We start from the raw sequence: 26,390 nt of genomic DNA, 5'->3' as shown, positions 1-26,390 counted from the left end.
GAGAGGTTGATCAGGTTGGGGACCCCCAGTTGAGCCATCTTCTCGATTTGGGCCTTGTCCCTATTGCGCACATACTGGAGCAGCTTGTACACCTGCATCAGCTCCAGACGCCCCTCCGCCACCAGCGCCTTCATGCTGACCCCATGGAAAAAAATTAATAAATTCAGGTCCATTACCATCATTACTTATCTTTCCGTTTCATATGATGCCATATGATTATAATCATTGTCATATATATGTCATATGTATATATATTTTTTGTAATATTATCATTTGTAATCACCAGCATATATATTAACTATAACCCAAATTTAATGTCTCAGCCGAAAGGTTGCAGGTTTTAAGTAAAAAAAAAAATATTTAAAAAAAATAGTTAAAAAGAATATGCTAAAACAGGAAAAATCCTTGTGTAAGTTACTTTGGCTACTTTGAAAAAAGTAAGCAAAAGCAAACCAGCTAGCCCAGTGAAATGAAAAAGAATGTTCATGTAGCTTATGTAGCTATTTAATTCCAATAGCACTTACCCGGTCACTTGTCTGAGATTAATTGCATTCGCAATTATTTTTGTGGACCGAAGAAACCAGTGAAGAATCAACCGTTAGCTATGTCAGAGATGGGATGATTTGATAAATGCAAATTCATCGGAAAAATGTTGTTATGGATATTCCGTCCCCTTAGCAACAGCGCAGATGTTCCAGGTGGCAGTCTTGACACAAGACAGAGTGATAATTTGCATCTGTATTCAAGTTCAGCCCAAATGCTGTGATGCATATCATTTATTATAAAGATATCATATAAATGAATAAAAACAACGTTTATACAATTAATTTAGACAACATGTCTGTTGCAAATACACGACGACGCGCATCTCTAACGTTTATAATAACGGATATGATCACATTAATATAGTTATTTGAGGCTTCATTAAAAAAAAAAAAAAAATCATGTTCCTTGTTTTCATTATTGCACGTTGGCAACCGGCATTGCGCAAATCCATGGTTCATAACTTCGGAATCTTCCGGAATACTCCGGAATACATTCGTTGCGCAGCCATGTTGAATGTCAACTCCAGAGACGGACTCGGACGCTGATGTTTAAAACACGTGAAAACGCATCGACCATCGTTTGTAGTCCAAAGACCACACAGCATGACACAGGCAACTTTGTCGTTCAAAGTCCAGACAACACCCGTTATACGAAGGTAGCATGGGGGACAAAAAGATTTTGTGCATCGGATTAGTGTGTTTGGACATTATCAATGTTGTGGACAAGTACCCGGAAGAAGACACTGACAGCAGGTTAGTGAGGTGGCTTAATAGTTTGCTTAATTATAATTTGGAAAGATGAAAAACTGTAGGGTAGTAACGTTAATGCAACAGCCCGACCAGTGATAGTCTAAATACGGCACATTTTGTAGTCGAAGCAGTTCGACGAGAGCTCTAAATGAATGCAGCAGCATTAGATAACAGCATATGCTATTATAGCTAGCTATATAGTTGTTCTGAAGCCCGGTCATTCATTTTACGCTGAAGAAAAATCACTTCACTGAATGCTATCGAATTATTTGACTTTTACTTGTCAAGCAGACACTTTTGTTAGTTTATTTCTATTTGAGCTAATGAATTGGCAAATAAAAAAAATACTTCAATACTAAGAATAATGCAGCAGCATAATAAGCAATAGTCTTACAACACAGTTGAAAAGATGCTTGTCAGGGATGTGTCTAGACATTGCAAAGACCCAGGGCTCAGTCCAGCACATAATAACCTATCCATTTTAAAATCGCGCATTCACATTATCATTAAATTGAATTGTGTAAATAACATAACATTTATTTATTGTGCCATAAGCACTTGCAAAAACATTAATGTAGAAGAAGGTAGCCGTTATTGAGTTGTCTGCTTAATTTAACTCACTTGCATTGTTCTGGCAGTGACGGTACATTTTCCGCACCTGTCAAATATAAACCGTCTCGTGCATAAAAACGTGGGTTTTTTTTGTTTTGGTTTTTTTTTTCCCATCATGACACTGGCTACAACCAGACATTTTTGCCTTCCTATCAAGTCTGCCTAAATTGTGAACTCCCCTGTTGCCACCTTGAATTTCGCTCTTTTCAAAACACTTCAAAGCTAATGCACAGACAATATCCAATCCAGTAGGCTACATCCAACAGTATCATGACGAAAAAATTGCATTACCAGTTGGCTCAGCAGTCCATTAGAATATGGAAAGCCCACATCAATTCCCTTTAAAAACTAATTTGGCATCAGTTTTAAAACGGTCCCAGAATGACACCAGTTGAGCAGAGGATGTTGTATTATTGATAAATCTCTAAAGTTACTGACCGTAGCCTGCTGTAGTTACACAGAAGTTTGGCAATTCTTGAGTTGCGGGTTGGCAATTGTTTTAAAAAAAGTTATACAGTTATTATTTGCCTTTATGCATATTAATTCACAATGTCATTTATTTCCACCCTTTAACTGTATGTCCACAAACCCAATGTTACCAAAAGTCTTAATAATTTAGCTAGTTTAGCTACTTAGAATATCACAAAGGCATAATATATATTTACAACAGCATAATATATATTTACTCATGCACGTTTACAGCTGTTTGTAAAATGTGTGTGATGTATACTAAGTGCTAGTACACGACTGGTGTGTTTGCATGTCTGTACAGGTGTTTGTCTCAGCGTTGGCAGAGAGGTGGAAATGCATCAAACTCGTGCACTGTCCTCTCCATTCTTGGAGCTCCGTGTGCCTTCATGGGATCTCTCGCTCCTGGTCCCGTAGCAGAGTAGGTACAGTCAAAGATTCCATTGCTTAATCTGTAACAAATGACAAAACATAAACGGACTCAGTAGTTAAATTGGCTGTCTTAGGGAGGTCAAGGTCCACAAAGGAGTCTCAGTGGGGCTCTTGCCAAAACTAAAGGCTAAATTGGCAGGCTTCTTGGTTTAAAAAAACAAATGTGAGGGGGCTGAAACTGTCTGCTGCACATTTTCTCTGGCTCGTGTCTGTGTGAAGCAGACCTGCAAAATCCGGAGGAAAAAGAAGCAGCGGCTGACATCTTGTGCTTCAGAAGAGAGTGCGTGCTTGTGTACGTTGTCGTGAATTGATAATGGATGTGGCATACAGTATATGCACGGATAAATATAACTGGGAAATCTAAATTGGAGGGGAAAAATGGGTAAAAAAACAAAATGTATTGAGGGGATTTTCAAATTTGAGAATCTTTTGAACAAACCTGACATTTCTTTTTGACAATTATTATTTTACATATTTGTTTTATATATTTAAATGTATTCATTATATACGTATTCATTGCCTGTAAGTTAAACATTTTAGTAGTATGACATGTTAAGCTGTTGTCACAGTTCATCTTTTCATCCAATGAGAAGGACAGCACTCTCTATCAGGTCTTTTTGGTTTACAATAAGCACAGGCCCCTTGCATTCCTGCTGGTTGATTGCTTGATTGTGTCCTCAGTGGCCAAATGCAGATTCATGTTATTGTTTGTCTAAATCCGGGATGGGCAACTCCTGTCCTGGAGGGCCGGTGTGTGTGTGCAGGATTTGTTGCCACCAGTTACCCTGGCTCAATCAGCTAATTAGTCATATGCACCATGACCGATTCATGACCACAATAAAATGCTTCAAGACAATAGCATTAACAGCTGCTGTTTATATCATGGAATGTGGCTATGAATTACAGATCATTTAAATGAGTGGGCTAATTAAATAATTATGAGCAGAAGTCCGAAGAAAACTGATACAGCCCGCCTTGCCCATCCTTGGTCTAATCCATTGTGGCAATCAATTATGTAAATAACAACCTTGATTGTTAATTGTTAAGAGAGTCTTGTGCTAAAGATGTCTGCTGGCCTTTTGTTTTCAAGCATGCTGAGGAAGCCTTGGTTTGCCAAAACGCGTCCATAAATATATAAAAAAGACAGCACTCTCAATCAGGTCTTTCTCATTGGATTACAATATTTTATTAAGGATTCAGCGCCCACTAAGACCACATTAAGTCATTAAAGTTGAGCAAGTTTCAATTAAAGTTTATTTTTTGTCATGCATTTGTGACTGATGTTGATCATGAAAGATGCTACATAAGATTATCGATGCACCTGTTGTGAAACAGTCACACAAGGAAATGGGTGTTCTGGTCTTAGGAAAAGAGCCAAATTAAGATGTGAATAAAGTGGAGCACAATGGTGATGATTACTACCATCAGTGCTGTAACAGTGCATATTTCATCTTAGCCCTTTGAATACAAAATCAGAAAAAAAACAATTTCTTTCCTTATATGTGTGCGTGTCCTTTGGTTCCCTCGGTCTGAATGGGCTTGATTGCTGTTCCTGGTGAAGACAGGTGGCTTTGATAAATGAACCATACCACAGGAACCCTGTCATCCATGTCTTTCTAGCCGTGCCCATCCAGATGACTCACGTCACTCTCTCCCATGACCATCAAGCCGTGGGGCGTTGCAGATAATCAATTTTCTTTTATCCCCGGTGTTCCTTTCTGTCTTTCACCCCGACTATTTATCTGTCCCCTCTTTTCACTGTTTTTCTCTCCTTTGTTTTTCCTCTTTGTCTCTCCTCCCGTCTCCCTTTCCCTCTCTCGTTGCGTCTCCGTCTCCTCCACTCCCTGTTCCCCTGCCTCTCCCCATCTGTTGGGAATTTTCGTGCACAGTTTCGTCCTTGCAGACTTCCTCAGGTACGAGATCGACGTGTCTCTCCTGGCCGAGCGGACTGAGTGCTCGTTCCCGGCCTCCGTGGTGATCAGCAATGTGCGGACGGGCAGCCGCACCATTCTCCACATGAACAGGTTTGTGCGGGCGTGGCTGGACTGGGCCGGGGGTAAGGCTTTTGCGGCTTTGCTTTCGGTTGTTGGGGCCTCAGGTGTAGGCCTGAAACAGACCAAAACCGTTGTTCTTCCCTCTTTCAGGTGATGTTGGCGCCCAAGCTAACGTTCCATCCTTCCCTCCCACCAAAGCTAGCGTTGAAAGGACAGTTTTAAAAGACTGACTAGAATATACGTTTCTTTCTTCTTTCTGTGTGTCTCCTGTCCCCTTTCCCCCGTCTCCAGCTTCATAACGGCCGATTTTGCACGTCGTGGGGTGGATGTTTCGGGCGTGGCGTGGCAGAGGGAGGGCGAGACCCCGTGTGCGTGCTGTGTGGTGTGTCCCACCAGCGGGACCCGCACAGTCGTTCTCTTCGACACGTAATGCGCGCGTGTGGGCGGGGCTAATTCGCCTTGAGGCTCCAATCCAGCCAAGCCTTGCCACTCCAGAGACTGTCCTCAGAGATATGGGATAAAATGGCCATTGTTTGGCCGCTGACTGGGTCAGCCAGTATAGACGTTCAACTTAGCAGAGCCTGGGCCCTCTAATGTAGGTCGTAGACATTGAAAGACCAAGCACAGGTATATGCATAAACTTAACCTGTTGTGCGAAACTGCCCCACCTTTCTAGAGTTGATTTTAGACTTTATCAATGTCTCCCTCTGGCTGCGTTACTGGATTTATGGAGCATGAAAAGCAGCCATTTTGTGCCAGAAGTCCCGACTATTAGTCCGTCAAGCAGTATTGCCTTAGTTTCACTGGACATTCATTTAATGCTCAGCCTATACCCTTGAATGGAAGCTCGTCTGGTGGATTTCCCTTGCTAAAGCATTGTACTGGAGGATAGTCTCATGGAATCCAGGAAGACATATCTGGAATGGTCTCTGCTGTGGCATCACACTAATTCATGCTATAATGAAAATTTCACGTTGAATTAAACAACCATGTCAAATCATCATTAATTAATGCTTCCTACAGCCTTCTTGCATGTTTCATCATCAGATCAGTTACTCCAATGGTAGGCATAGAATTTCAATGTGAATGAACAAACACGAGAATATACAGGGCCTTCCCTTTAAATCCTTTGGTTCTGTGTGTTTTCTCCATTAAGTTGTGTAACCAAAGTACATTTTCTTGTGTACACAAAGTGTACATAATTGTACATTTTGCATGGTAAAGCATTGACAGTATGTGTTTGAAATGGTACATGCTTAACAACAATCCAGTCATGCTTTGTGACTGTTGTTGCTTAGCATATGCAAGCATGCAAAGCCCATGGTTATTTTGTTGCACAATTTAGGAAAATGTATATATTGTATTTCATTAAAAGTTCATAGTCAGAAGATGCATTCAAAGAGCCAAGGTCTTTCTCTTCTGTAATTTGGATGATAAAATGTGAGGATGATTAACAATGAATGTGATGATTTTGAAACAAGATGCAAAAGAAACATGACAGATTACTGATGATTATGAATGAGGCAGGGCAATTACTGAGATAATGAGTAAGTCTTGTTTATAGTGTTGCTTCGCTGGCAAACTAAACATTGGATGAAACTGATATACAGCATGACAGCCCATTACAATTTATAATTTCACTTGCGTTATATATTAATGGTCATTAGATGTTTTTTTAGTTGATACTAAAAATACTAAGTAAATGTAGAAGTATTAACCTTTACGTATGCAGTCTTAGATCAAACATTCTTGGAATGTAGGCCATGGGTAGTGTGTACTTTATTCTGCAAATTTTAGTGGAGTGTAGGACTAAGTCATTGACTGTTCAGGAACAGCATGACTGCTGAACTGCAAAGCATAGAACCAGCTGCGTTGGTGAAAATCTTTGATTATGTCCATCCGGAAGAGTCAGTGATCTAAGCACAGAAGAAGCCAATTTAGCCAGATGTTGAATAAAATGGTTGCATAGATGAGAGGATGTCCATGTGAACTTTCCAGTTTATCAGTTATCCCAAGATACAAAAAACACAGACACTTGGCCTGCCCCATTAGGCCAGAATCATATAATCAAAATAGAATCACCAATCAAATAAAACTGCTATGATGGCAGAATGCAAGAAAACTATCCATTTAAGGTAGTAGTTCTCCTTTGTTCCAATTGGCACCAAAATTCACATACATCAGAAATGTATTTACTCTGAATCAAACCTGGAAAAGTCATGTGAACTGCACGCTTATTAAATAGGACTTACAGTACATTTGGTGTAGTTACAGAGGCAAGCATGCAAACGGAGGCCCCCAGGAACCAACCACATACCTTTACATATCCTTAAATACCCTTGCATACCTTTATATACCATATTTATGTAAGTAGGTAATGCAGTGCCTTGAGCTGTTATTTGAATGGAAAAAATCATAATTTCCAATTGTAATTACATTTAATCTGAATCTACAAACCTGGGGGGAAAATCTCAGTGATTATGTTCCGCGTTATTAGTGGACAGCTTAATTTGGAGAAAGATTGCCTCCATTACGTCTCATCTGATTTTGAGTAAAGTTGACTTCCTCCTGCTTCTTGTCCACCCTTGTCATCCAATCAGAAACCTGCCGGATGTTTCGGCAGAAGACTTCTCCAGGGTGGATCTGAGCCAGTACAAATGGATCCACTGGGAGGTGAGAGTCTGGATTCCTCACACTTTCCCACACAGTACTCAAATTTAGAAAAACAAAACCAGGGACTTGGAAAAAAATGACAACCACTTTTTTTGGCAGAGGTACATTTAAAGTGCCTCATTGTTTCTGGTGTTGAGAGATTTTGGTGATCACCTTGAAAGTTTCCTGAACTGATAAAGCGAGTTTTATTTACAACTGTTTGGGGTTTGGATTGTGGTTGAAAGAGCTGAACATGGGACAGCAGTCCACAAATCTGTAACATTACACAATTCCTAACTTGGAGTCCATGAAGTGAGTCTCAGGGTCTCCTCTGAAAAGTGGATAACTTAAGCATATTTTGTTACATTGCATTACATTATAGTCATTTATCCAGAGCGACATACAATAAAGTACAGATCATAATCAGGGGTTTCAACCAAGTGTGCTGAAAACCCCAGAGGGAAGTACGGTTCCAAGTGCTAGAGTGATCACATAGATAAAAACTTGAACCCTTGTAGAATAATCAGAGAACTTCCCAAGTAGTAATACCACAGTTTTGGCAGCTAGAACACCACGAATAGTAAAATAGTTAAAAGTGTGATTATTACATATAGCATACACATAGCATACATGGCTAATTATTTCAGTGTGATAGGGAGGGGAAGGTGCAGCCTGAAAAGGTGAGTTTTCAGTCTGCGCTTGAAGGTGGTCCAAGACTCTTGGTCAAAGAAGCTGTTCAGGAAGGTCAATCCACCACCATTGTGACTGGGAATATTAATTTTCAATATTGTCAATATTAATTCCTTGTCAATATTAATTTAACATACCTCCTGTCCCCACTTAAAATTGGGCCTAATATGATCACGTTGGTTTAAGCTGTGAATTTTTAGCTCGTGAACCAGCTGTTCACCAGCTGACTGGCCTATATACTTAACCAGCGTTGACCAGCTCTTGTCCAGCTAGAGACCAGCTATGACTAGATAGAAGTGTCGAAAACCATTCCAAGATAGTAGGCTGTGCATTAAACCGTCTTAAACAACCTTAGAATCCTAGCTAGTGTTTGCTGGAATTATCTGCAGGGACTTTACACATTGAAAATTTCAGATACAAAAACCATGTTTATAAATCTTTGGTAATTGTCCTTGGCTGAATCTTTTGTTGCCTCATCGGTTGAACGGCAGGGCCGGAATGCAGAAGAGCAGGTGAAAATGATCCAGCAGGTGCAGCATTACAACAGCACTCTGCCAGAGGGCAAGAGGATCACCATCTCCGTGGAGATCGAGAAGACCAGGGAGCCATTGTACCAGCTGTTTCCTTATGGAGATGTGGTGCGAACTGCTGTGTCTGTCTTTTCTCTTTCTATTTCTTTCCTGTGATCTTTTTTCTTTCTTTATTTATTGTGGACTTGTGTGAGTCTTACCCACTTAAACGTATATATCAATACATACTTGAAGTGATTATTACTTAACACACAGTTGTACTGAAGAAAAGTCAATAAAGCTAAAAGCTGAAGCTTAAATGATAGAAGTGAGCTTAAGATAGAAGTGAGACATGATTACAAGAGATACGATAAAGAATTATAACATCATGATCAAGAATTAAAGTGCTACTTGATTGTGGGAGACCCTGCAGATAATTTGTTGTGTTATTGTTTGTCATGGTAGAGTCTGAAGAGAAGTACCGCTCCAACACTGAGGAGCTAGGTTTGAGAATCAATCACACGGAGGGCAGAAAGTGCAAGTCACCCTGCTGCAGCGGAGCAGAGTTGTTGAGCTGGAGTATAGTGCTGAATTATGTCCTGTAGGTAGGAGGGGGCTATTCTACAGCTGCAGTGTAGGCTAGAGTCAGCCAATAACACCATGTGATCATAGTCAGCCTGTGGTGTATTGCTTTTCTCTTTGTCTTTTTTTCCCCTTTTAATGATAGCTGATTCGGTAGATTAGAAAAACACATCGTATTTTCACATGGGAGCTGTACGACCTTGCTGCTGGCAGGCCGTCTTATGAACACCGAATAGATATCAGTGATGATGTTTTTTCTACAGAAGCATTTCACACGGCCTGTGAAGTTTCCTCCTCGTCAGGCATAATGAAAGAAAAAAAGACGAAAAAAGGCAATGTCAATTGGAGAACTACCAATAGTCAGCCAAACAGAAATGTTCCCTCCAGAAATGTAAATAATGTCTATGAATACATTTTGGAGCCAAATTATTTTACCTGAAATGCAGTCAGGCAGGTCACCTATACAGGTAGTGAGCATACAGTATGTGGTTCGCGAATAGCAAGGAACTGGAACACAGCACCTAGTCTTACCCTGTACAATAATAGCCACGCTAGAGGATAGCCTGCAGTGTTGTTTCAAGTTTTAGAAATAGCAATGCATAGGCACAAGACACATAATGGCTATTGTGTGGGGGTTGTGGTGGAGATCTTAAAGTGGTAAAATGCAGCAGATATAATTGATGTCTATGGGGCCTCTCTAATGACATAATGGCTGAAACAATTGAATGGCAGTATGAAAGGGAAAATTGTTAGGTTTGCTGTTGTACCACACAACAGTACTTCCCCTGACATGTGTGGGCTTTCTGTATGAAACAAAACTAATGTTGGCTAGCATTTTTGTTTAACTGTTTCACTCCACCACAGTTTACAAGCTGAATTAGATGTACTGTAAGGCATACAAATTCAAATGCATTCTGTTTCCCTGTCAGTGCTCATTCTTATCTTTTAGGCTGCAGATTTTAGTGATTTTTCCATTAGGTGGAGGATGCTAGCTTGGAGGATGCTAGGTCTGTTTTGCCTGCTCCTATACCTGGTTTGTTTTGTGCAGGTGTTTGTCTGTAAGGATGTGGCGAGACACTTTGGCTTCCAGACCGCAACAGATGCACTCCGGGGTCTCTATAGCAGAGTGAAGAAGGGGTAAGAAGGTCTAGCAAATCTATCAAAGAAACAGAGCAAGATGCAATTGTGGGATTACCCTGATTGCCCTGTCTTTCTCTGTAGACTGTTGAGTATCAAACATCCAAAACATTATAGCACTGCATCTGTCACTTTGATCATGTGACAATACAGGTACCTGTAATCTGTACACTACCTGTCCCAAATGATGCTAGATGCTCTTACCAAAAACGGAAATCTGGGTGGCCTGTAGCGTACTGGTTAAGCTACATGACTGGGACCCGCAAGGTCGGTGGTTCGATCCCCGGTATAAGATCCGCACAGCCGTTTGGCCCCTGAGCAAGGCCCTTAACCCTGCGTTGCCCCTGGGGAGAATTGTCTTCTGATTAGTCTAATCAACTGTACGTCGCTCTGAATAAGAGTGTCTGCCAAATGGCATTAATGTAATGTAATATAATGTAATCTAGAATGGTTGAGAAGCTTCTGTTGCTCTCATGTGATACACAAAGGGGCCAGACAGGGCCAATCCAAACCTCTCCCTGCATCAGCTCCCTGAAACGCGAGAGGTCAGAAATCTGCCTGGGGGTTATAGCCCTCCTCCCCAACATTACCGTCTCTATAAAACGGTGTGTCCGTCTCCCTGAAATCAGTTTTCCAAACTGTGACCACATAGAGATTCAATAACTCGTATACAGTGGGGTCCAAAAGTCTGCAACCACATTGAAAATCTGGTTTTGTTTTTTCATGAAAATGAACAGAAAGTTTAAAAATGTAAATTTAAGTTACTTCAAGGCTTTGCAAGAACTACTTGAAGGCCAAAGAAATGCTGGACAATCCACAACCACCTGACCTTAACCCCATGGATTATTTATGGGGGCACTTGAAGACTGAGAAAAGCCAAGAATTCAGTAACATCACAAGATGCTCTTTGGAACATTGTCAAATAATGCTGGAACAACATGGATCATCAGGTTTTTCACAGATTTGTGGAGTCCATGCCAGCTTGAGTGCACATTGCCATTAAGGCAACAGGGGCACATACCAAATACTAAGAAATTACGAAATGCATGTACATTTTTCAACTTTCACTCAGATTGTTATGCTGATAATATAATTTGTAATGAGGAAGTTTGTATTAAATGAGAAAATAGTTCAGACTTTTGGATCCCCCTGTACATTATAGTGCCCATTATAATGACCAACTGCTGCTTTACCTTTGTCAGCAATGCATAGCAGTGAAACTATTATTATATATAAAATATAATAGTATATAAATGTCCTTCAAACCAAGTAATGCACAAAAATAATGGGCTACATTTGTTATCTTTATTTCTGTATTGTTGAGTGCCAAATGTCTTACTGTTTTAGAAATGTGTTCATAATTTTAATTATTAATGGCAGATAGCTAAACGTAACTGGTTTGTATTTGTTAAATAGTTGCATAATGGTGGACATGACTAAAAGCACAGCAAGTAAGCACCTTGTTGTTGAATATGGCTGCCAATGGCCATTAGGTGTCAGTAGTTCCACACAGATTTGGAAAGCTTCGTTTTTCAAACACAAAGAACCAGGGCAACCCTTCTGATGTTGAGGTATACAAGGTGCTCTGTGAAGGAATAACAGGATATTAACTTAATGAATTAGGACATTGTAGGCTTATTATTTAAGGTTTCTATGGTGGCAGTCAGTTCCTCTATTTCAGTGACTGCCTGTTGGAATAATGTTTTTTTTTTTGGGCAGCACTGTGCTCCATTTAAACCCTGACTGCATACCGAATTAATTGTGGTGTGGAAACTGTAATTGAGCCTACCGTTTTTAACCTTGAACCTTGTCACTCAGGTCCTAACTCCGATAAAATGAGATACTGTATGTAGTGGTCTTCTGTTGTAAAATATTTCAGTGGTGAAAGTGGTGAAATTCTTTTTTACCTGGACAAATATTTATTGTCATGCCTTATTAATTGTACATTGAGGCAGACAAGTTATTTTCATGTAAACAATCATTGGCAATTGACTTCCATTCCTTCCTTTGAAGCGAAATTACCCATAATCCACAGTGCCGCATGAAACATTTGCTAACTGTTGCTACTGTTAATTTCTGTGAGCGCTAGGGCTAATGCTTGCACCTGACTTATCTTGCATGAAAGTATCTCTGGATCAATCAAGTCCCTTCTTATTTCTTCCCTGCAGGGCAGTGCTAATATGCGCTTGGGCGGAGAAAGGAGCAGATGCCATGGGTCCTGATGGAGTGGTCATCCATTCAGATGCCTTCCCTCCAGAGGCCCTCGTGGACACGCTTGGGGCAGGCGACACCTTCAATGCATCAGTCATCTTCTCCCTCTCCCACGGTGAGTAGGCCGCCATACAGTACATCCATTCACCAGACTGGGGTGCTGTTTGTGACCGTGGAAAGTTCTATCTGTGAGTGGTTTTGAGGTATTGAGCTACAAAGATTCCAAAGTGAATGGGCTCCAAGCAGATATGACCTTTTATGCAAATGTAGCATTTCTTCATACATTTAAACAGTATTTATGTGTAAAACATCACACATGTCTTTAGGGCTCCATAAGCAAATTATTAATGACATTTTTGCCCAAAATTTCAATTCTTACACACTCACTGAGCACTTTATTAGGTAGACCTGTACACCAGTTTGCAAAATGCTAATATTTAATCAGCCAATCATGTGGCAGAAAGTAAATGCATATAGGCATGCAGTCATGGTCAAGAGGTTCAACTGTTTTTTATACTGGAATTGGGACGAAATGTGATCTTTGATCGTGGAATGATTGTTGGTGCCAGACAGGGTGGTCTGAATATCACAGAAACTGCTGATATCCTGGGATTTTCACACACAACAGTCTCTAGATTTGGAGTGGTGCAAAAAACGAAAAACTTCCAGTGAGCAGCAGTTCTGCAGGCAAAAATGTCTTGTTAATGAGAGAGGTCAGTGGAGAAGGGCAGACTGGTTGAAGCTGACAGGAAGGTGACAGTAACGCAAATAACCACACATTGCAACAGTGGTATGCAGAAGAGCATCTCTGAAAAAATAAGTCTAATAAATACCTAATGAAGTACTCTCTGAGTGTATGGTCCTTAGATAGTCTCGATCTGTGAGTCTAAAAATTCACCAGCTGCTTTTGCTTGCGTTATAATTCAAATTTCAACTGAAAGTTTTCTGTAAAATAATATTATTGCTACAATATAATGTATGTAAACACTATACATTGGCACACTGTTCATTTATTTGTTTATTTCCAATATTTATTACATCCTAATATGCACCTTATTAATTTTCAAGGTGCATATCAGGATGTAAGGATGTAAGGTATTATTTTCAGTAAATTACAGTTGCTGCACTTAAATCAATAAGTATGTGGCTGTACTTATACACAGAGTACAGATTAGAATACAACAATGCCTGAAAGCAATGTATTGTATCCAGGGACCTTGTATATAAAGTGATCCAGTGGACTGATGGGATCATAAATTATACATACACCAAAATCCCGAATTGTCGTTGCCAAAAAGTTGATTTATAAATCTCGACTTGACACCTCTATGGTAGGGCCAGGTCAGGCGTGTGGACAATTCCTTATGGATGCACACTTTTATTTTGGCCTTCAGTCAGCTGAGAAAATTGCTTGACAGAACTGAAATATGACATCACGACAGACATGAGAATAAACTTGTTACACCAGCTATTCATACTCAGGGGGTCACGGCTGAGCTTCCATCTGTTGAAAGATGTTGTGAACAGACCATTACTGTGTACTGGCAGATTTCCTTACACCTTACATATGTCCAAATGAATGAATAGTGAGATAAACTACTAGAAGCCTCCATAAGAGGCTATAAGTGTGTTCACATGAATGTGCTTTTAAGGTTATTCGTTATTTATTATTGATGGGTACATTATTATTATGTTTGGGACAAATACCTATTTTTTTATTTAATTGTCTCTGTATTCCACAATTTAAGATTTGTCATTTTAAAAATCACATGTGCTTAATGTGCACATTGTCAGATTTTAATGAAGGGTATTTTGATTTATTTTGGTTTCACCATGTACAAATTACAATTGCAGTGTTTATACATAGTCCCCCCATTTCAGGGCACCATAATGCTTGAGACACAGCAATGTTATGTCAATGAAAGTAGTAATGTTTAGTATTTTGTTGCATATCCTTTGCATGCAATGACTGTTGAAGTCTGCAATTCATGGACATCACCATTTGCTGGTGTGTTCCCTGGAGATGCTCTGCCAGGCCTGTATTGCATCTTTAGCTCATGCTTGTTTAGGGGGCTAGCCCCCTCAAGTGTTCTCTTCAGCATATGAAAGGCAAGCTCAATTGGGTTCAGATTGGGTGATTGACTTGGCCACTCAGGAATTGACCATTTTTTAGCTTTGACTCCTTTGTTGCTTTAGCAGTACGTTTGGGATCATTGCTGTAGAATGAACCACTGGCCAATGAGTTTTGAGGAATTTGCTTGTACTTGAGCAGATAGGATGTGTCTATACACTTCAGAATTATTCAGCCACTATCATCAGCAGTTATATCATCAATGAAGATAAGTGAGCCAGTACCTTTGGCAGCCATTCATGCCCAGGCCATAACACCCCCATCACCGTGTTTCTCAGATGAGGTGGTACTGTATGCTGTGGATCTTCTCTCCAGCATGCTTGGCTCTTGCCATTACTCTGATATAAGTTAATCTTCTTCTCATCTGTCCACAATACATTTTCCAGAACTGTGCTTGCTCTTTTAAGTACTTCTTGGCAAACTGTAACCTGGCTATCCTGTTTTTGCGGCTAACCAGTGGTTTGCATCTTGGCATCCAGGTTTGGCTGATGTCTCTAACCATTTTGTTTTGGTTTCTCAGTCTCATAATGGCTTCTTTGATTTTCATTGGCTCAACCCCATGTTGATAAACCACAATAATATTTTCCAAAGGTGATCGAAAGACTAGAGAAATGACTAGGTAAGAGCTGGGAGCTCTCTGATACTTGCATTATGGAGGCAATTGAACACACATGAGCAATTACAAACACCTGTCAAACCATGTGCCCCAAACATTATGGTGCCCTGACATGGGGGGGACTATGTATAAAAACCACTGTAATTTGTACATGGTGAAAGCAAAATGTTTAAAAAATACCCTTTAATAAAATCTGAGAATGTGCACTTTCCGCGGGTGATTCCAAATCTAAAATTGTGACAAATCAGATGCAAATCAAGAAATAATTGGGTCTTTGTCCCAAGAATTATGGAGGGCCCTGTATACTGTAAATTATGAGCACAATTTAGGAACTGCTTATATTATCAAAGTATGAAGTTGAGTTCAGGAATTTCTGAATACAATGTCAGATTGGAGACGAGCACAAAGATTATCTTATTTGTTTTGGTTACTTCGCTCGTACAGTAAATGTTTGATGGTTGTTGTAATCATAGAGAAAATCCACACCCTGTAAATAATTCCAGAGTTAAAGTCTCTGGAGTTCTGGAGTGAGCATATAGCTGTGATTTCATCGGCTATGTTTCCATGACAGTGACCGCCTGAAGGAATACAAACTGGTGGAGGAAGTACCCGCTCTCAGGGGCCTGAACACAATCTACGCCCCTGATGTCGCTGACCGATACCTCGTCCATTAATCAAAAGACAGAAGGGAGCGGTTTGCGGGAAAAAATAATTTTTATTTTTTTTTATCCAGAAAGTACATTGAGGTTACTTATCGAGATTCTCACACTGAAAGCAACCATGACTTTCATAACATTAACTGGCCAGGTGGAACTCGTTATGAAATCACTGGTTCTTCAATCCACACCCACAAACAATCACTAGAAGAAAGAAGAAAAAAAAAAAAAAGAAGACATTAATTTCCATAAATAAAGGCTCATTGCTCTAACCCCTGCTATTGATTTGAGAGAGTGCAGTCAGTAATTACATTTTATTTATAAAGCACGTTTAAAACAACAATAGTTGTACCAAGCTGCTGTACACAATATACAGTATGCATGTCAAATAGACTTATGTAAACATGAAACACACAGAGGCAACATAAACAACACTATGATTTCAAAAATAGGTATGCAACGTCTTCTCCTGAGCCTGTGATGTCAGCCGCCACTTCTTATCAGACCGTTGTTTACAAGTCGGGTTCACATGAACATGAGTCAGAGGAATACCTTAATGCACAGCTCATTAGTTGTACTTGCTGTTGTCTGATTGACCAGTGGAAGCGGCTAGTGCCTGACGAGACACTGCTATGCTCGATGACTGAAACTCTCTCACCTTTCCGGTCAAAATAGGGAAAAGCCTTCAGGAGGCACTGTCGTTCGGCTGCCAGGTCGCTGGGAGGAAGTGCGGTGTCCATGGATATGATGACATTGTGCCACAGAAACCATAAAGAAGAATGGGAATTGCAGTCAACCTGGGGACGACCTCGTCTGAGAGAGCAATTGCTAGCATTTGTTAGCAACCCACACGGTATTAGTGGCAGACAACTTACATGAGAATGAATTTGCTGTTTCAAGAAAAAAATGAACTAACTTGACTGAAATCATCCCATTGCTTTCCAACTGTGAAATGAAACAAAACACTAAAAGATTTCACTTGAAATCAGTACATGTTCTGCTTTCCAATCTAAACTCCATCTATAAAAGTGTTATAAAAATGTCTTGTTCACCTTAAATTGTCCTTTCACAGACTCTGTTTAATTGATTTGTAGTAAATTTTTAATACTAGATATTATTGTAGCCTGGGTTACCACTAATCCTCCTGGTTTGACTTTATCGTATAGTGTAATCTGAGTTTATCAATTCTGATAAGATGATGAAGATGAAGTGGGGTAAAATTCCGAATAGCTAACAATCCCAGAGAAGGCACTCAGAGGAGTGCTCATTTTTCCAATAGACACAAGGTCGGTTTCTGTTTGAATTTCTTAGTTCTTTTCAAAAAGGGAAGTTCTACTCCCTGAATTTGTGGCAGGGTCATTTCTCCCCAAGCTGCATTAGGTGTTCATCGACATGCCCGTCTGGTTTTAGTTCATTTCCACTACTGTGCGCTGGAGTTGGTTTGCGCGGTAGCTGATGATTTATTGGCCTTCAGAAACTGCGGTCAGGCACACTCCATTCAGCTTGTTTACGGGCAAACCAGCTATCTCGGGCCTACACAGATGTGTTGATAATACTCTGCGGCTGAAATGGAGAGAGATAAACAGGATATTTGCCACTTTCCCGCCCTGTCCTCGCCAGATCCAGCTGTCCAGTCCCTTTACCACTGCCCCCCACCCACTGAGCTGAACTGTACACAGAATGGAAAAACCACACAAATGTCTGATTATGAATTTTAAATGTAATCCAGAATACAGATTTAAACTGATGAACTTCACACTGCATTTAACTGCAAAGAAAAAAAAAACCATTCCCTGCTCTTGTGTTGCACAAATATGTTTTTGAAATAATGTTATTAATCAACAGTATTATAATTTAATAAATTAGCACTATTTTGCTTGTTAATTGTATTTTCTAAATCTCACATCGTGACACATACTGATATCACATACTAGTGTTCTGTTACTTTACAGTGCACTGAGTGCAGCATTAAAACCGTTACCTCGAGTTAAAAACACAAAACGGCGATTTTACATACAGTGTATGTTTCTGTACTGTAAATCAACCTAAAACTATAGCCAAGGGCTAAACATGGTCCTTTAAATCTTTCTGACCAGCCATGCACTAGTGCTGTAAAATATACCACATTCTTTCTGACTGCACATAGCATGATAGTCAGAGACCACTTGTACTCAGAGACCTTTTGTTCAGTCAGTGCTAGCCATACTGTAGTACTGTGTTTCCTGTGTTGTGCAAAGTAGTTAGGTGTACAGAGGCAGCACAGTAGTGTCAATTCCAAATTTTGAAATGAAATGTAGCAATAACTTTTAAATTAGTGGGTTCAGCCGTTCTATTAAATCACTAGACATTTTTTCACATTCTTACATTCTATAATCTGCCATTTTGTCTTTCAGCAGATTCTCGTGTTTAGACAAGGGAAAGGTTGAAGAAGGTTGAGCAGAAGCCCTGTATTTTGCAATCTCAGTTGTCATATAGAATCACTTTAGGGCTTTCCAACTCGGCCGCTGTAACTCTTGGCAATCTGTCCTTTTGACAGTTATTTACTTGTTCACATGGACTCCATGCTTTATGGTGTATATCTGCGCTTTCTTAACAGATAAGGAAAGTCGAACCCATGGCCACTGGGGAAAAAACATTGTGGAAAACATGTCAGTGTAAGTTCCCTGCTGCGAGACTGATCTAAGGGTGGGCAGTGAAATTCCCGATGTGTCGTCTAGACACTGGAGACTGTGGATGACAGGTCACTGCTGTGTGAAACAGAGAAGACCAGGGACTTCATAAATTAAACCCCAGCTTTGCTATTGAAGTGTGTCCAGAAATGTTGGTTTTCCCATTTAGACTGTAGGCAGGCCTTCTGAAAGATTTTTCTTGGCTTGCGACTTTCTGCCCGTAGTTTCAACTTTTCAGTATGTGGCCGCATCAACATCATCGACAACAGACACAATGCAGACACTGATTCTGATGTATCATGCAAACATATTCTTCTGCTTTAATTCCATTTTCATGTTTTTCATGTTTGTCTGTCCCAGTGGACATTTGGATTCTAGGTTATTTATCTTATTTGAAGGTTTTCTTTTACACTACTTTAAAGTATTCTAAAATACATGTGCATATTATAAACAGCAAACAGACAGTACAGCCAGTTGCATAGCATACCAGGGTTGGTTTTTTTGCCAATTATGCAAATTATTCTTTAGCTAAAAATGTCTCAGCAAATCTATAATGAAATCCTGATGTTTTGTAAATGTAATACAACCCCAGTATTATCCATGTGTTGTAAGTGTAATATGAACCCAGAATTAATTATGAAACGCTGTACGTTTCGTGAAACATGTACAGTGTAGATGTAGATACTAAAACAGCCTGACAGGTGGCAGCTGTACATAAGTTGCTGTCTGAGGCTGCTTCCAAACCTACAAATCTGAAAGACTTTAAATCTGGGTCACATATAAGGACACGTGTTTATTGAATCTAGACTTCAAATTCATTGATACACTGTATGTTGTCCTGAAGGTTAGCCCTCAATACCCAAAATTCGAATGCAATAAAAACTTTGGGGAGGGGGCAATATGTAGTCTCCCATTGCCCCAGTTAGTGGTTAGAATCTCCTTCTATATCTTACAGAAAATATAATTTCACTATAATTATGAAAATAAAAAATGGGCTATTTATATTTATAGGGCTGCCTGTGTATTTCCTGTAACCTTGCATATAGAGAATCTTGAGAATAACTTGTGACAGTTGGGTACAGAGTAGAGGCACAGCCATGGAGAAAAAGGCTGGTTATTGTGCACAGCCAGAGCTTTGATGGCATCAGTGCTTGTGTGGGAAATTTAATGACATCATTTCCTCCTGGCATTGGCCGTGTATGTATGCCAAAAACAACTTTGTTGTGTTCGGTACCAGTGGCCACACTAGCATGAATCCGTTAAGTCAGGGGTTAACTTACCTCATCTGGTTTCTCACTTGCTAATTTTAAAGTGAAAACAAAAACCAGCAGACCTGGTATCCCTCTGGGACTGGTCCAGGGTTGGTGACTGCTGTCTCAGGTGGCTAAAACAAAGCCCACACCTAATACAAGAAGCTGTGTAAAATTAAATATCTTTATTTAAATCACACGTGTAGCCAATGCACATTGAAGATAACCTGTGAGGAGTTGTACAAAAAATATACAAAAATTTACAGCCACTTTGGATTGCATGCTGAATGAGATCATACCTTTTTTTAAAAGCTTCATCTAATGTAGGAAAAAAAAACTTTGAATGAAAGTGAAACTCTTAGGCTTTGGAATCTTTTAAATTACTAGACAGTCTCCGTTTCAGACATGGTCTGATAAAACCAAATATTTAAGTAAAACACCATATTTAAGTAAAATACTCTTGAGACGGACAGCTACCAGAATGTTAAGTGCTGGGGAAATCCGTAGTGGATGCAGGCAGTAGATTAAAATCTTCATTTGTCAATTCCTTGCCTTACCATGTGTATTTTATTAATTAATTTATTCTATGTGGTAAAATGTCAGGTGTTTGATTCATGCAGTTCTGCTATTTCAGCATATAGAGCATCCTTTGGTGTTTATTTGCATTCGTCAGTCTAAACTGTAGCATAAATGAATGGCATACTGTACACATTTTAACCGCATTTCAATAGTTTTCTAACAGACAAAGTCTCAGAGCAATTCAGTCCAACAAAATTTCCCTAACAGGAATGCTAACTCAGAGTGAACCTCAAAATGACAAAACACACAAAACCACATAATGGATATGCAAGGAAATTTTCTGGACCTGATTGCTCTAATCCCGAGGAAGACCTCAATTTTGGGCTGGTGGTGTCACGATGCATCCTCTTTTCATCGTGTGACATTCTAGCACAGGAATGGGATAAATGCCAGTATATTTTCCAAATACTCCTCTTGTAATTACAAAACCAGATGAAAATGTAGTGGAAAAGCCAATGTGTGTCATCTGTTAGGACTGATATTTATTTTTGGCCATAAAAAAACATTTAAACCCGTGGTCCCATTAATGACTGCAATTTGTCCTTTTTCATGAAGCAAAAAAGCCGTGTTTAAAATAAGCCCCCTTCTTGTAATCTTTGGCTTGAGTTCAAGAAATTGCGAACCTTCTGGGATCCTATCACAACATAACCAAACTACACTGTATCTTCTGGTTATTCTACTAAAATGTTTTTTGTATAAACCTTTAAATAAAATGTATGCAAGTTACATCACTGAGGCTAAATCAGTATGACCGTACACTCAGGACAACAGGTCCTGTGTTGTTGTGTACAGAGTTAAGGCACATTAACTGCATAGTTTTAAACATTTTCAGCGTGGCTGTGCTGTGGAGTGCCATTCCCAATGGAACCACGAGGTAAAACTACAGACTAAAAGTGCACAGAAATATCTCTTGCCTGGAATCACTTCAAATCCACCCTCACAAAAATACATTTCCAAACTGTAGAACTCCACCTTCCATTGGAAAAAAGTTAGCCACAAGATTTTGACAGCACATCAAGGTCAGGTTTGGTGCGTGTATGATTATCCATAACTCTTGTCTGAAGTGAAATGCAAAGACACAGATAAAGTAGAATAAAACTGCAGTAGCATCTGTTAAAACTTTCATCCCTGGGATGGGAAAGGTACACCATCACAGGCAAGTCTCTGCTCCATATAACGTCTGTTATATCCTGTCTTCAAGCAATTAATCAGGTCTTTCAGTGGCACTTGGGTTTACAAATGAAACCAAGAAAAAATGGTGCCATTGTCTTCCTATTGATGTTTTTGTTTCGTTATGAGTGTAAAAGGTCACTGCATTAAAAAAAAAATTCCCTCCTTAACATGTTTGTTTTGTATTTATTTAAAAGTTTCTCCTCGTGTTCTGGCTGGACCTCAGATGTCTTCATACAACAACATCCCGCTGAAGAAGGTCAGTGGTTCCACCGAGTGAGCCAGCTTGCCCATGACCAGGTCTACGCAGATGGTGTCCCCAACCTGTAGTGGTAGGATGATGTTGAAGATGGCCAGAGACCCTGGTGTGGGCTTGGTCTCAGCCACGGGCTTGTTCTCCAGGCCCTCGGGCTGGTACCCAGCCGAGTCTGCCCGTGCCATGCCGTAGTTGGACTTGGACAGAACTGCCTCGATCTTCTCATTCTTGCGGCCTGTCAAGACGGCACTGAAGAAGTAGTGCCCATCCATCGGGGCCGTGAAGATCCCTAACAAAGCAGAGGAATGCACGGATAATGGATTAACACAACCATGACAAACCAAACAATTTTCAATAAATCACCAGTACATGAAATGACAATCATATTTTCATCGATGTTTGTGTTATTGTGTAATTATTATGTATAGTCTAAGGAATGCCTACCCGTCCATGGTATTAATGCCAATCATTCATACAATTTTGAGGCATATTCTTTAGTTTAAACTGTTGCTGTTCCAACTTTATGTTGTTTTTGAAATGGGACTGACCTTCTGAAAGTAATGACAAGAGATTTGCTGTCCACTGGTAAAAAAACCAAGGTTCGGGTTTCACAGACATTAATCATAGTCTTGGACTAAATTGTCTCACATATAGGGCCATTTCCACAGATTAATCTTAGTCCTAGACTACTCTGAGATGCGTATGGTGAATCTATTCTAGGACTAGATTCTGCGAAACTCACCCATACAGTACTTATGCCTTTGATTTAATACCATTTAAAGAGTAAATTATCTCTTATTTCTGGCCAATTGATTAATTGGCCACTCAGACCATTTAGCCTTAAAAAGTGTTTTTCTTTTAGCAAAAATGTTTTTTACTGATTACTAAAATTCCTAGACAATGTGTTTTGGGGGCCACATTAAATAGGGGGGCAAAAGTATAGGCCAGTATAGTTTCAGTGTCAAACATTAAGCCCTCTCTTATGTGATGACTGCTTACCAGTTTGTGGGTTGTAGAACTCTCCCTCATTGACAAACACCTTGTTGAAGAGTATGGTTCCTGGGTTAACATGTGGGTATGTTAGACCAGCGGAGAAAGACACTCGTGGTACATTGGCATCGGCTCCAGGCATACCTGAGCATGTCACAGAACAAGGAGAAACAGCTTTGAGTTGTCAAGAATAGAACTATACCCCCTGTGATCATACAAAAGCTATTAATCCAACTAATAATAGCCATCCCTGCTGTAATATCCAGCTATGACCATCTTGAAATTATCAGCTACCAGTTGTTTCAAAACATAGCTTGAGCTTGTCAAATCAAGTTGAGTATGGAGCTGGTCTGGACTGCTCAACCAGCTACTAGCTGTTTCAAAACCTAGCTTGAGCTGTTTTTTTCCCCCAGCAGGGACAGCTGTGATGTACTGCAACACACTAATACAGTGCATAGACTGAAGTAGACCTCTTCCTTATGGTGGCATGCCAGTAGCGAAAATGACCAATTTAACAATTTAACAACACCTCTGACCCTGTGTTGACTCCTGTATCTCCCTCCTCACTGATCCTTATCCTGAACCCTTGACCCACACACTTACTAGTTATTGCTTGGAAAATAGAATGCAGATACACTACTTTTACTACAATCATAATGCTTTGATAAGGACATATATTTAAAAATGAAAAACTTACCACGTTCACCTCTGAGTCCTGCAAAAAAGAAGAAAAAAACGTATTATTTTTCTGACTTTATAACCTACTGAACCAAAACATAACTGCTTGTGAAAAAATGTCCGCTTCATAGAAGCTTTGTTTATACTGGGTTTGTTTATATAAGTGTGAGCAGATGTAGTTCTCCATACCAATGTCTGAGCAGCCAGCAAGCTGCAGAAATTCAATTACTACTGGCAATGAAGGTATTGTTTTACCTGGGGGTCCCCTTGAGCCCTCCACACCATTTTTGCCAGGAGGCCCATCTTTGCCTGTTGGACCCTTTGGCCCAGGTGGCCCCTGGTAGCCCCTCTCTCCTTGAGGACCTGGGGGGCCACGTGGTCCTGGTAGGGAAATAAATTGTATTTATTAAAATGTTTTAAAGAAATAAAGTAGAACTCTAGTAAGTGCACATCATTTCCAAGAGCACAAATGGGTCCTGAAATATTTCCTTGACTGTCAGGATATCCCTGACTGAACCATCATGTTATATTGCTGAATGTAAAATGTCTTTTGCTGTTTATGAGAATTGCCTTTTGTTGGTATTCACATAACATCTGCATACTGATTGTTAGGTACATAATGTCCAAAGAGAGGATATACTAACCAACAAAGTCCTGTTTGGAGAAAATGTCAAAGTCATTGTGATAGCGTTGCACTGAGGAGTTGAGAGACTTGATCTTTCCATGGACAACATCCAGTTGTATGCTCCGGATGTCATCAATGAGCTCTCCATGTGTGGTGACAGTGGTATTGAGGTCATTGACACAGCCCCAGATACCAGTCACATGTTTGTTCAGACCATCCTTGATCCTCTGCAGGCCATCATTCACCGAATCCAGCCGGCCACAGACGTCCTCTACCTTGGAGATCCTCTTCTCCAGCCCGTCCGAAGATCTCCGGCAGTCGCCCATCTCCACAACCAGGTTGTTTGTGAAACGCCGGATCTCGCGGTCAAAATGGTCCATGCGACCGCGGTTATCCTCCACCTGCCTTGTCATTTCTTGCTGAATCTTGTCGATCTCTAAGAAGATCCTGTCCTTGGTGTTGCTCAGGTCTGTGATGGTGCTGTCGTGCTTCTGCACTGTGTCTTCCAGGCCCCTCAGGGTGTCATTTACGGAGCTGAAGGTTAGTATGACCTCAGAGAGCTCACCCTGAATTGACTTCAGTGTCTCATCAGAAGCACCACCAATGACGCTGTGCCCGTCCAAGGGCTTTTGGGGGTCAGGGTCCCCGTCTGTCTCACCAGGCCCAACGCCACACTGCCCTGTACACCTCTCGACGTCTTCCTTTAGCTTCCCCACCTCCTCCTGCAGGTTTGAACACACCTGGGAACAGGAAGTTCCATCTGAGTCCATCCGGTCACTCATTCTGTCAATGTCTGTCCGAAGCCTGTTGAGAATGTCCCTGGTGCTATTCCTTAGCGCTCCTAGATCATTACTCAGTGAGTCACAGGCATCGCAGTCGTCAACTCGCTCACCCAAGGTCTCGATTTCCGTGACGATGCGGTTGAAGCGCTCACCATTCTCTCCAGTCAAGGCCTTGATTTTGCGTACGTCGTGGCCAAGGTTCAACACTTTGTCAGTTAGGGAGTCACCTGAGACGGAAAGGTCTTTCAGCCTGGTGTCAAACATCTTGATCTCATGCTCGTTGGCTATGACCTTCCACTGCAGGGTCTTAACTGCATTGTCGGTTTCGCTGCCACCTTGCCCTGGCCTACGCCCACATGACTCCATGCACGTGGTCACTGCTGAAGTCACCTTGCGGTCAAGGTGCGCGGTCACGTTCTCAAGCCGGGCCAGGCGGTCACCATGGTCTGAGATGGTTTCCTTCAGGATTCTCCCAGCGTTCTCCACACTGGTTATCCTGTTGTCTTGGTCATCGATCTGGTCGAGTACCTCATTCCGAATGTTGATGATCTCCTTCCCAAAGGTGTCTTTCAGGTCAACGCCTGCACTTCCACAGGTCTCCTCTGCCTTCTGTACCGTCCTGTTCAGCCGCCTCTCAAGGTCATGCAGGCGCCCATCAAACCCGTCCTCTGTTACCACGGCACCTCCCCCAGCCCCACCACTACTCCCCCAACCAGGGATCTTCCTGTCCAGATGGACTTGGAGGACATCGTAGGCCTCCGATGCTGTGCTAATCTTCTTCTCTACTTGGTCAAGCCTCCGGCCATGGTCAGTCAGCGAACTGCAGCAGCTCTGTGAGCGGGACACCTCCTTACGCAGGCTGTCCAGTATCACACGGTGCCGTTGGTCTACCGAGTTCACCAGCTTCTCCAGGGCACGGATCCTCTCGCGGTCTTCCAGTTGCTGCCGCCGAAGGTCTTCCACACCTGACTGACAAGAGGAGCAGGACAAGGACACCCTGTGCTCCAGCTCCCTCAACACCTCCTCCTTCAGTGTATTCAACTGGCCACCTCCCTCACTGTCCACACTGTTACCGCCACCGGAATTTCCATTGCCATTGACAAGGTGGTTGTTGATGTTTAGCAGTGTCCTGTCATGTGCCTGGGTCCTGTTGTCTAACTGGTCCAGCTTGGCCTGGATGTTGTTGATGGTCTGCTTCATCCCGGGCTGGGCATCATCTGCTGGTGTTCGGCCACCGGACCCTGGTTTCCGCATCTCCTCCTGAAACTTCTCATTCATGCCCCTCAGGGTGGACTGCAGGTCATGGAGATCTTTGGTCAGACTTGCGATCTTGTCCTCCAGCCTCCTCATCTTGTCACTGTCACCTCTACCTGAAAGGAGAATTTGTTTTGTTTTTATTTTCTGAT

At 41.0% G+C, this 26,390-nt stretch overlaps 2 protein-coding genes across 6 annotated transcripts in view; one reads left to right on the top strand and one right to left on the bottom strand.

Moving 5' to 3' along the window:
- The first annotated feature begins 1,047 nt into the window (after positions 1 to 1,047).
- On the top strand, positions 1,048 to 22,290 carry khk (ketohexokinase). Of its 5 annotated transcripts, XR_009704790.1 has the most exons (11): positions 1,048 to 1,298; positions 2,680 to 2,796; positions 4,697 to 4,831; positions 5,093 to 5,227; positions 7,402 to 7,474; positions 8,635 to 8,781; positions 10,283 to 10,371; positions 12,540 to 12,697; positions 16,661 to 16,838; positions 18,582 to 18,639; positions 21,851 to 22,290. XR_009704790.1 is itself a non-coding variant. In XM_061219178.1 (9 exons), exons 1-9 carry the CDS (start codon positions 1,207 to 1,209, stop codon positions 16,756 to 16,758), a joined length of 1,044 nt encoding a protein of 347 aa, XP_061075162.1. In that variant the 5' UTR covers positions 1,048 to 1,206; the 3' UTR covers positions 16,759 to 17,869. The 5 variants fall into 5 exon arrangements, 3 of the variants coding, with proteins under 3 accessions (XP_061075162.1, XP_061075423.1, XP_061075334.1); XR_009704785.1 differs by lacking the exon at positions 18,582 to 18,639; XM_061219178.1 differs by lacking the exons at positions 18,582 to 18,639; positions 21,851 to 22,290 and having other exon boundaries at positions 16,661 to 17,869.
- emilin1b (elastin microfibril interfacer 1b) overlaps positions 20,070 to 26,390 on the bottom strand; it is a 31,020-nt gene continuing 24,699 nt past the window's right edge. The window contains exons 4-8 of the mRNA XM_061218647.1: positions 24,222 to 26,354; positions 23,833 to 23,958; positions 23,597 to 23,614; positions 22,909 to 23,043; positions 20,070 to 22,198 (exon numbers count right to left, since the gene is read on the bottom strand). Coding sequence (XP_061074631.1) covers positions 21,876 to 22,198; positions 22,909 to 23,043; positions 23,597 to 23,614; positions 23,833 to 23,958; positions 24,222 to 26,354 — 2,735 coding nt within the window. The 3' untranslated portion in view covers positions 20,070 to 21,875. The remainder of the gene's footprint in view (positions 22,199 to 22,908; positions 23,044 to 23,596; positions 23,615 to 23,832; positions 23,959 to 24,221; positions 26,355 to 26,390) is intronic.

Source organism: Conger conger, chromosome 1, assembly GCF_963514075.1.
Source record: "Conger conger chromosome 1, fConCon1.1, whole genome shotgun sequence".
NCBI lineage: Eukaryota > Metazoa > Chordata > Actinopteri > Anguilliformes > Congridae > Conger > Conger conger.
This window is presented reverse-complemented; position numbering and strand designations above follow the sequence as displayed.

Excerpts from the sequence above, each read along its gene's own strand:
- khk (XM_061219178.1), top strand. The coding sequence starts at position 1,207 with ATGGGGGACAAAAAGATTTTGTGCATCGGATTAGTGTGTTTGGACATT. Across the intron at positions 1,299-2,679 it reads GAAGAAGACACTGACAGCAG|GTGTTTGTCTCAGCGTTGGC; the intron begins GTTAGTGAGGTG and ends ATGTCTGTACAG. Across the intron at positions 12,698-16,660 it reads CATCTTCTCCCTCTCCCACG|GGAAAAGCCTTCAGGAGGCA; the intron begins GTGAGTAGGCCG and ends CGGTCAAAATAG.